This window comes from Ptychodera flava, chromosome 22 (genome assembly GCF_041260155.1).
Source record: "Ptychodera flava strain L36383 chromosome 22, AS_Pfla_20210202, whole genome shotgun sequence".
Taxonomy (NCBI): Eukaryota; Metazoa; Hemichordata; class Enteropneusta; family Ptychoderidae; genus Ptychodera; species Ptychodera flava.
Genome location: NC_091949.1, coordinates 2,117,421 through 2,128,881, shown reverse-complemented (window position 1 = coordinate 2,128,881; position 11,461 = coordinate 2,117,421). Strand labels below are relative to the sequence as shown.

The 11,461-nt window shown below is 35.5% G+C and overlaps 1 protein-coding gene across 3 annotated transcripts in view; it reads right to left on the bottom strand.

The window, feature by feature from the left end:
- Window positions 1-4,351: 4,351 nt before the first annotated feature.
- LOC139122440 (proto-oncogene tyrosine-protein kinase receptor Ret-like) overlaps window positions 4,352-11,461 on the bottom strand; it is a 62,819-nt gene continuing 55,709 nt past the window's right edge. The window contains exons 16-21 of one of the 3 annotated variants that reach the window (XM_070687813.1): window positions 10,643-10,713; window positions 10,097-10,137; window positions 8,707-8,803; window positions 7,966-8,065; window positions 6,329-6,431; window positions 4,352-5,898 (exon numbers count right to left, since the gene is read on the bottom strand). In XM_070687813.1, coding sequence (XP_070543914.1) covers window positions 5,705-5,898; window positions 6,329-6,431; window positions 7,966-8,065; window positions 8,707-8,803; window positions 10,097-10,137; window positions 10,643-10,713 — 606 coding nt within the window. In that variant the 3' untranslated portion in view covers window positions 4,352-5,704. Of the gene's footprint in view, window positions 5,899-6,328; window positions 6,432-7,965; window positions 8,066-8,655; window positions 8,804-10,096; window positions 10,138-10,642; window positions 10,714-11,461 lie in introns of those variants that run through there. The other 2 variants (XM_070687812.1, XR_011549470.1) reach the window with 2 other exon arrangements.

Below are 11,461 nucleotides of genomic sequence, written 5' to 3'. Positions count from 1 at the left end.
TTGCATGTCACATAATAAACAATTACGACTACTGTCGTTGCATACTTTGCTTGAAACCTGGGCTACAAATATTAATTTCAGTCAGTGACATAATACGAATATGAACAGGAATACTAATACGATAATAAATTCGACATAATTATTCTTTGCCTCATTCTTGGCATATTCGTGAAAGTGTAGTCGGCCACGAAAGGCTCATATCCCAAAGAGAAAAACAGGATTATCCCGGAGGAAACGAGAGATGTCCTACTCAGACTCCCGTCATGTGTTATGCAAACTACAAAACAGATTAGATTGTCCAAGATTTTGAACAATCTCGACTGGGGCCGGTAGATTTGCTTGGTCACTCTGTTTTTTGATTTTGATGATAGGGGTCACCATCAATTGCCAATGCTTATGTAGTTTTTATATTGTAATGCATCGTACCAGCCACGAATTTAGTTACAGTATTGGGCGCATTTTTGGACACCTAGCTTTGATATACTAGAGATATCTTGGTGTTTGCGATTCGGAAGTCTGTACTGTATGAATTTACACCTTCTTCGTCAATGTTATTATGTTTAATCAACAACGTCGTTCTCTCTAACCCTTTCACCAAAATATTCCTCAGGCTCTTTAGAGGTCAACCATGACGATGAAAAGGATAAAGAGATGTTGTAGTGCCCAGTGCTCAGGTTGTTGAAAAACAAATAGCCTGTATATATATATATAACTAAACTGTGAGCATTGATTTGCATAAATTTATGTACAACAATCCCGGACATCTTATAATGCAAAGTTGGCATGAAGGGGCGTCACGGTCCTTATTTTTCCTTTTCCCTTAGAGGGTCAGCCACTTTTTTGATGTCTGCAAAAATAATCCAAGCAACGTCAGTGCCCCAGCAGAAGAAACTGACTAGTCCCTTAGTCTGCTACACTTCAACACTGGACGTACTGGCACATTCATCACAAAACTTTCAGTGAGTGGGTTATACAATAAAATCAATCTGGTTGATGTTTGTAAAGTTCCGCTTATGATAGATAACAAGCAGCCAACAAAGATTTTTCGTATCCATGATCGCATTTGCTGAATGAAAATCAAGTACACACGTCATTGACATCGCTGACTGCCATGTTGTTCGTACAGCGTGCAACGATGAATAAGGTTAGGCATTTCGCTGAAGTTCCAAGGTATTTGTATTCTTCGCCTGATTTTTTGTGAGTTTTAATTTTTTAATACTTTCGCGTTTATGGACGATTTCATTTTCGATTTTTTAATCGAGAAAGCACTCTGTTCGTGCATATCGTTTCAGATTACGTCTGTATTCCTTGTAATTTTTTTACTTTTTCGTTTTCCGGTATGCCTGCGACATGAATTTAGAATCATTACTATGAGCATTTTCATGACAATACCGTCCACGATGACCAGTTGTATTTAGCCAATAAAAACGGACACCTCAATAAAATATTAGGAACTGGAAAGTGTATGCAGGACGACACGGCAGTTCAACAATGAAATTTGGAGTGCGGTGTCTGTCTTTTATATTCTCATCATGGAAGCGACTCTTTCGTTGTTGTTAGTTCTGGCTGAGTTGCTGTATTATCACTGTCTCCGAGACTGTTTTCGTCCCACCGTGACGGTTCATCCGAATACCGATGGAAGGGCCATCGAAGTTAAAGAAGACTCCGTTAATACTCGTCGTCGAATTCTCGAGTTTGAGTGTCAAGTATCAACGTTGTGTAAAACATCAGCAATTTGGGGAGTGAGCTTTCCAGTATTAGCATTCCTGCATCAGATGCGGGGAAAAGTCGAGTACTACGGACGGCAGTGCTTTTGTTTATATGAACCTGTACCCGACAGCAATAATACTGTGGCTAGGGTCGTTAAACGACTTTATAAGGTGAGCGATACTACTTCCTCTCTCTCTACTATTGTAATAACATTTCTTTGTACGTTTTAATCAAAAATATAGCCGCAAGCCTTGTATACTGAAGGAATACCTTGTATGTATTCTGTAAAACTGTTGAACTGTGAACCCGTCCATTGGACATCTTTGAGTTACGGAGTGTAAATGCATCGAGAATTTGACGTGCAAAGCTAAGGCTTACGATTTGGCGACGATCGTCGACGACATGAGCGATATTATACATTGCGACGGAGTAGCTTGGAAATCATCGACTGTTTGTTTGATGATTGCCAGTTTGTTTTCAAGCTAAATAAGCCCTAAATATGCCGACTGAATGAAATAGGACACAAAAATTCAGCTTTCCTTTTTTAGGTTTTTCAGCATTTCTCATGTCTTGGACACAAATCTTAGCATTGATTGCGTGTAACAACAGGAGCTACTAAATATTATTTTCCTCAATTTGTGACGACGTCCTGAAATTGCCTAACAAAAACATGATCGCCAAAAATATACACGTAAAATTTAGTACCTACATTTTAGTACCTACATTGGCATTTCAATGACGAGTCCTGGCTTTTTATCATGTAAATCGTATTTGCGTATCTCTAGGTCCAAGTAATAATGTGATTATCACAATTGTACATCTTACAAATGATAAACATTTCATTGCGTGTAATTTCTCATTAAAAAAGAGAGAGGATGAAGGGATAGAGAAGGGGAAGGGAAAAGAGAGGGGAGGAGGGAGAAAGGTGCATTATTTTCCTCAATGTACACTTCGTCTCCACTTAAGCGAATGAACAATGCCGTTCCTTTCTATCCACTAGTGTACAATTGTAGTTTGTATATCATCCACTGAGGACGCATATTTGTAAAAAGACATAACTGAGCTACACTAACCAGAACAAAACTATCCATAACCGTGTTGGTCAAAAATCCATCTTTGCTCGGCTGCAAACGCAAGTCCCCGGGTTTAAGTCGTATTGGCGCGTTCGATTTTTATCCTTTTTTAGCCAAATCGTTAAAATTTAGTTTTACTGATGTATTTTAAAACGGGTACGGAGACTAAAATTACAACATGTGATGTGATGTGATGTGATGTGATGTGATGTGATGTGATGTGATGTGATATGCCATGTTATGTTACACTGTGCAATGTTTTGCTGATGACTTGACACATCGTATCATATACATGTAACGTCATATCAGATAACTATGCCACGTCCTACTGTACTGTACTGTACTGTACTGTACTGTACTGTACTGTACTGTACTGTACTGTACTGTACCGTACCGTACTGTACTGTACTGTACTGTACTGTACTGTACTGTACTGTACTGTACTGTACTGTACTGTACTGTACTGTACTGCACTGTACTATTTTGCAATGCAATGCACTGAATATGCTGTACTGTACTGCAATGTACCATGTCAAGTGAGTGGTGAGATATAGTTTGTAAATCGTTGGCTTGTACGGGTTCAGCTAACCATAAAATGGTTTGACGAAAGAAAGACATACACAACACGATTTGAACTAATTTGGGATAATTGGATGGTGAAGTAATGTCGATTTAATCTTCAAATGTTATCTCATCTGCTTTTCTTTTCATATTATACACTTGTTTTTATGAGCAATTTACGATATTGCAACATTCAGCTATAAGCTTATGGCACCTAACACTTTTGAGAAATTTGCAAAATATGAAAATCCAATCATCCTAAATTAGTTCCAATCGCGTTACACTTTGTCAAATTACGTGTACTCTGTTTCGAATAATTGAAATAATTCATATAGGATTTTAAAAGTGAAATAGTTAAATTATGGATTATACCAGCGTACACGGACTTACTCTCTCCGTCCGTCCTAGAGTACGTACGCACATGCACAGAGACATGTGTATACGTATAACATACATACCAACATGGTACATACATACGTGCGCGCACATACACAAATACACACACATGCACAAACACACACAAACACACACGCACATACATCCATACATACATCCATACATACATCCATCCATCCATCCATCCATACATCCATCCATCCATACATACATACATACATACATACATACATACATACATACATCCATCCATCCATCCATCCATCCATCCATCCATCCATCCATCCATCCATCCATCCATCCATCCATCCATCCATCCATCCATCCATCCATCCATCCATCCATCCATACATACATACATACATACATACATACATACATAGTTTACATAGTTTACATACATACATACATACATACATACATACATACATACATACATACATACATACATACATACATACATACATACATACATACATACATACATACATACATACATACATACATACATACATACATACATACATACATACATACATACATACATATATACATACATACATAGGTAAATAAACCGAACACGTACTGAGATTCACAAGATACACTTGACTCGTTAAGGAAATAAATTAAATTTAATATAACAAGGGTGGCCACTGTAACAATTTATTCAACTTGAAATTTAGTATTTACAATTTATCGATGTCGGGTGCTCTGGAAATTGTTTCTAAAGTTTGCTGATTTAGGCGTATCATCCTTTCTGTGAATACTGATTCTGTATCATTGTTATTATTCCACGACTGCTACCAGGTTTTAAATACATGAATTGTTCCCTTTTTTCACGCGATTTCTTACGCTGAGCAGGGATCTTAAAGTCTTCAGGAAGACATCGAGCTACGATAAAAACGTTACCCTAATCTATATAGGGAGTCGGACGTCTTTACACAATATTATGACATCTGACATTAGAAGCATTTTAAATATCAATTTAATACTACCCGTACTGTATTAGTTGTTCACTTATCAGACATGCGAATGAATAACAATCAGCATGGAAACCAGAGCAAAGTACTTTTCTATGCAGTTTTTTATGAATTCATAGTGAAGTACTCATTACTTTTGCTTTCACGATAACTTTGAAATATGAGATCTTTTACCCTGCCTGCGTTGACGCAGTGCCACTGTATGAGGTCATGAACAAAAATATCAATAGCGTAACAAGGCAAAGGGTCCAGGCTGAAAGACATTTCGGATGTATATTGCCGACAGTTGTCGTTCATGATGACACATTCTTGACCTTTACGGATACAGGAATTTGAATACTATTGAATAGAGCCATTGAACGAGATAACATCCATTTCTGAATCGTCGATGTAGTTATCTTATCTCAATGTTGTACGAATAAAATTAATTTACAAGAGTGAATACAAACAAACTGTTCTTATACATTGTTTCGAAATACAGCTGAGCGTATTTTGAAGGGTATTTATTTTTACTTCGACATGAAAATATATGAATACTAGATCACGTTTTCATAATAAATATGTGATCAATAAAAATATTGTGATTTTCGACAATGGTACTATGCTCATCATTTTCGATTTTCACTGTGTTCATACAAAGTTTAAAGCATTGATTACGTAATCACGTCTCTCGGTTTCAATAATGTCGTCGACAAAAGATAAAAAACACATTATTGTCTGTTTAAACGCCTAAACACCCTACTCTGTTAATTTTAGAAAATATCATTTCGTCGCCCTGACAAATGATTTAAATCACAATGTTACTAAATTCGGTTCCTTCTGCGCTGAGTCGCAGTACATATTATAGTTCAGTTACATCGCTCTGATTTCAGGAAAACCTTCATATTGCAGACTGCACATATGGCGATGACAAAAGGATTACGGTCAACGTAATGATTAAAAGTTACTCTTTTCTGCGGGAAATGTAATATATCAATTAAAGCATCAAACTTCGGTCGAATTACATTTGTTATAGGTACACGGTATGGCGCTGCTATGGCAACGAGGCCTCTGTGGTAACTCTGCCATTTGGCTGTTCTCTGTCTTAACCTTTTGAATGTCTGAGCAGGATCGACTCAGAGAGATAAACTTGATTTCCCCATAAAGCGATTCGTCGCTGGCTCTATCCTGGCTACCATCTGAAAAAGTAAAGGCACAATGATTTAGAAACATTGATAAAAATATCTATGATCTTTTGTTTTCCACAGGCAATATGTTCTCAGACAATAATCGCATTTTGCTGAAATTTGAAATGCTTTTGTAATGCAACAGCATATTTATCCAAGTCGTTTGTGTGAAAGATTCCATTTTGACCTTTAGGGCAAAAATCGTCGGCAAAAAGTGTTAATGACTTGATTGTAACATTTGTTGGCCAATACTTCTTGTCAATATTATCACATCGCAATAAAATAGTCATCAGTCTGATGTAGAAGGCTGCCATAAGATGAATCTGAAATAATGCCTATCATAAAACGACGTTTGATCGCCTGGATGAAAACTGTAGTGCAAATATAATGGATTAATTCAGAAAAAGTATATCATTCGGTAGAAATTAAACAATGTATATACCTTCACTTTCCGAAGTAATAAGGTTTACTTTTGCTTCTTCCTCGTCTTTTTGATCTGCTTCGCTATCAGAATAGGATGCACCGCTACTCAGATCAAGATATTCCTGTCGACGACAATTCAGCATTTACAAAAGGCGTATAGTTGTACGTTTTTGATTTAAATTGCGATTAATTAGTATCTTCATTTTACTTTTACCAAGACACACTCTAATATCTTCAAGGGAGCCTCATTTAATGAAGACCAACTTTTGTTACAAGCAGAAGGAAAAATCCTAATCTTGGATAGCTAATATGTTCAAACCAGTTCCGCTGAGATAGCTGACTGGTTTCAACCAACTTGAACAATTCCTGCAACCGTGAATGCAAAAGCTACGCCCGTTTCGCCTTCGGGATCTCAGGATACTGCACAATAACATGTTTTAAGGTAATAACATATATTTCAAGAGTTTGTCTTTAATTTTGACGTCCTTTAATTGATAAATGTTCTCTATGATCACAGCCTTCTCCTAGAAATCAACATCAAATCATTCTGATACTCATCAGCGTTTACGATTACACTACTCCTGTCAGCTGTCTGCTCTGATAGCTCGGCTATTGACTAATAAAGATCATATTCACCTTATTCAGTTGTACCTTGGCACATTTAAAACAACGATCCATTTTACTGATTCGCAGGAATGCACCTAGTTAAGTGATGAATGTTGTGAAGGCGAGTTCAGCTGGTTCATAGCCAGCTTTGGGACTGGCACTTTCATGTCATTTGCCAATAAAGTCTGGGACCTTGATTGGTACGGACATTGTAACTACAATACCATCTATCACCAGTTATCACCTTTTCACCTGGTTATCTATTTTCACTGTTACCAGGAGGGAGTTACCTTCAAATGCAGTTGAATTCCGAGTAACTTACTATAAAGGTTTTGCTGTGTGAATGCCAATCACATAAATCCTGCATCTTGTATGTTCTGTAACCTCCACGCGTGACCGTGGTATAACACATATGGAATTTTGGCCACTCCAACTGTGTCCAACTATTTAACTAATTTAAAAAATGAGGAATATTTTGGGGTGAAATTTCGCTCGCCTTGGTCCCATATGAAACAAAAAAGGGTCGCATCATAGCTCACTAAGGTCTCATTAAAGTTGATGTCTACCGGGTCGGATAGGGCTGCCGGCAAAGGTTCATACTGTTGAACCGCCAGTATGTATCTTCGAGCGCTACACTGAAAGCTACTCCAAGTCCTTAATTGTTGGCCATCCATGTAATTCGCATTAATACATTTCAAGAAGCGTATTTATTCCATATCCGTGTAACAGTGTCAGCTATCAGATGTGGCCTCATTGAGCATGCGGAGCTGTGGTGGGCTTGAGCAAGTCAACGAAAGTGGCTCGTGCTCGTTGTTGTGATTTGTTCAAACTGGTTGGAAAAGGTTTGAACGGCTTAGCTATCAAATATCCAGCTATTTTGCCAAATATACGATTGGCATCACCATCTAAATGAAAAGTTCGTTACTATTATCTTTGTCCAGGCGTGTTCTTGAAGTCCTTATTGTATCAAATACATCTTAAAGGAATTGAAATAGCATCATGCTTATTTATTTTTGTATTTTTAGACAAGAGCTTGACAAAGCGACCCACCCTATTATGTTCCAGCATCTGTTCAAACAACTGACCAAGTTCTACAAAGGTTGGTCTCTCCTGTGGGCGTGTCTTCCAACACCGTAACATAATATCATACCTAAACACACAAACACAAAACGATTAGTATGACTCTTAAATGCTGAATTTCAAAACTCAAATAATAATTTAAAGACGTAATAACGGTTTGCCGTGTTACAAGGTCCGAATTAGAGAGTGTTTGTTTGTTATGTTTAAGGTATTTTGACACAACTTATTCATTTTGGTGTTTTATGTTATGACATTACAAACCTTAACCTGATAGTGTGGCTTTTCAACACGCAAACTAGAAATTAATTGACACGAACGTCTTTGAACACAATTACATGACTGAGAAAAAGGTTAAGTCATTCGATAAGTATGGTCAAAAGAGGAGCACTTGGTCATGATTACGAACTTCGAGAACTCACACCCTATTTGTTTTTGTTTCTGATAGCTATTTCCTTTTATGGTATATGCATTTACCACACCTCTGCTTCGTCTTATCCATAAAGTTGCTCGCAATTTTAGGATTTTAGTAGCATCTCAACAACGTCAGTTCCATTTACTGCAAAAAGTATTTTGTATCATGTCACTGAGATTCGTTATGAATCTTATGAAACATGTCTATGGGATGATTCAAATGGTATGTTGCTTTTTCTGTTGACTTACGTGGGAAGTTAAAAGTGGGCAAAGGGAATGATACATATTGTTTTTCCTTACAGTTCTTCTGAACAGTTGTCAGGTTTCTCCATTCTATGGCCTGTCTTCAGAATATGAAATAGTCTTTCTGGAGGAATACCAGGATATGGCGTAGCACCTGCAAATTCAAGTGTATCGTTACACTTATGAAACGCCAATCTAATTAATTTATCAATGTATTCGATTGTAGCGTAACCATGTGTGAAAAAGAAAGTATTCAAAGCATGTTTATAAGCCGATTAACAGAATGGTATAAGAATAATTTCATAAAATTTCAAATTTATTGTATAATACCTGAATTTCGCCCCATGGAAAACAGAAAAAGCTGTTCTCTATATATTAAATTTGTGACTCTTTATTTTCTATACAGACTATTAATATTACAAAACTGGTCGATGTAAAGCATTAGTAAATGTGTGTTTCAATAATTCCGTCTGTATATTTTACTTCATGTTTGATTAATTGAGAACGGTCAAGGCAAGCTACATGCATGACTCGCGTCTTGAAAACTGATTTATTCCCTTTCCAAAAGAACTGATTTATTCCCTTTCCAAAAGTACAGTAGTAGCACATGAACAAGTAACACTGCTTTCACCACCTCCACAATAAATTATTAATGATTAAGAAGCCCTCAGGATCGGAAATATGTGGGCCAACGCGCAACCATGAAGCTGCTAAGGTTTACATTACATGTAAATAATAAATAACCTTGCCAAACACTTCCATGTCACACATTTACCAATTTACATAGTGTTCGGTTTTTCCGTTTGCGCGAATAGGGCAGAAGTGAATAGCACAGAAATAAATGACCCACTGTATTGTTGACTCATAAAAGAACACAATTTTATGGAATATAATATAATTATATTATGGTATAATATTATATTATAATATAATATTATATATATAATATTATACAATATAATATTATATTATATTATATTATATAATATTATATTATATATTAATATTATATTATTATATTATATATTCTATTATATTATATTATGTTATGTTATGTTATGTTTTTTATGTTATGTTATGTTATGTTATGTTATATTATATTATATTATATTATATTATATTATATTATATTATATTATATTATTATATTATATTATATTATATTATATTATATTATATTATATTATATTATATTATATTATATTATATTATATTATATTATATTATATTATATTATATCATACTATATTATATTTTTTATATTATGTTGTTTGGTAGTGAATAAGACAATGAATAATGACTGCCGCCAACATAATGGTATGGTACGAACCATGGCCACAATAACCTCCTCTAGTAAATAAACCTGTTTTTTCTTGTGTTCCTATTTTCTGTTTTGTGTTGTTTTTTTTCTCTTTTTTGTTTTGTGTTTTAAACTACATCTACTTACCGAGTGTAACTATTTCCCAGAGGAGAACACCAAATGACCATCTGTGAATCAATCAGAATTGTTCTCATTAATGTTTGACGTCAATCTAGACAAAGAAGTGATAAAAGCGCCTTTAATCAGTCTGACCATTGCTACGATAACCTCATGTTGAAAGCAAGTTAGAGAATCATCATAACATTATAAACTAATCAATATTACACTAAATCTTATATATATTTCTTTACTGCCATTATGGAAACCAAGGCAATATTGTTTCAAATATTTAGACAACTATTATATATTTAGCATCTGTCAATAAATTTTGGAGATGCATTTCGACAGCGCTATACCGTTTTAATAGGGTATTTTGCGTTTAGATTACAATCACAATACACGTATCACATTTTTGTTACCATATAAAGACGGTATTCACACATGCTTTTCCATTTAGCCTGTCGATTCGTCTGCTAAAAGAAACGATGATGTTATTTGACAGTCTACTTTTCTTAAAGCCAGCAAAGGACAGTAATCCTAGAACATACATGCTCTGCGGTCACGTATACTTACACGTCACTTTTTGTTGTGTACATTTGGTCATACAATGATTCGACTGCCATCCATTTCACAGGAATTCGCCCCTATTGAGTGAATTGATTGAATCTTGTTACATACTTAGTTAACAGGAATTCTCCCCTATCGAATGAATTGATTGAATCTTGTTACATAGTTAACAGGAATTCGCCCCTATCGAATGAATTGATTGAATCTTGTTACATACTTAGTTAACAGGAATTCGCCCCTATCGAATGAATTGATTGAATCTTGTTACATATTTATTTAACACGAAAGCGCCCCATCGAATGAATTGATTGAATCTTGTTACATAGGAATTCACCCCTTTCAAATGAATTGATTGAATCTTGTCACTTAGGAATTCGCGCCTATCGAATGGATTATTGAATCTTGTTATATACTTATTTAACATAAAATAATGACAAGTTGCGTCGTTCACTTATCAAGGAAATGTTTTACTTATCACTGATGATTGTGAAAAAAAGAACAAACAAAAACGAAACATGAAGGGCAATTTCCTGTGCATTTTATAAAAATGCTTGTACATACGCAAATGACATTATTTTCATAAACGTTAGAGTCTGGCGCCTATTGTATTTTGGAATTTACAAGCATTGACAAATGTATATATGCTGACCTGTGGTGTGCTGCATATTTGTTAAGTCGATCGAGAAAAGGAACCTACAAAAATACGTGTCGGGTCACATGATATACTGTTTGAAACCTTGATACCGTACAGCCTTATCTAATACTGACAGGCAGTCTGCCAGATTACAGGAAATTTTAAATGCATGAATACAAATTTTCAGAATT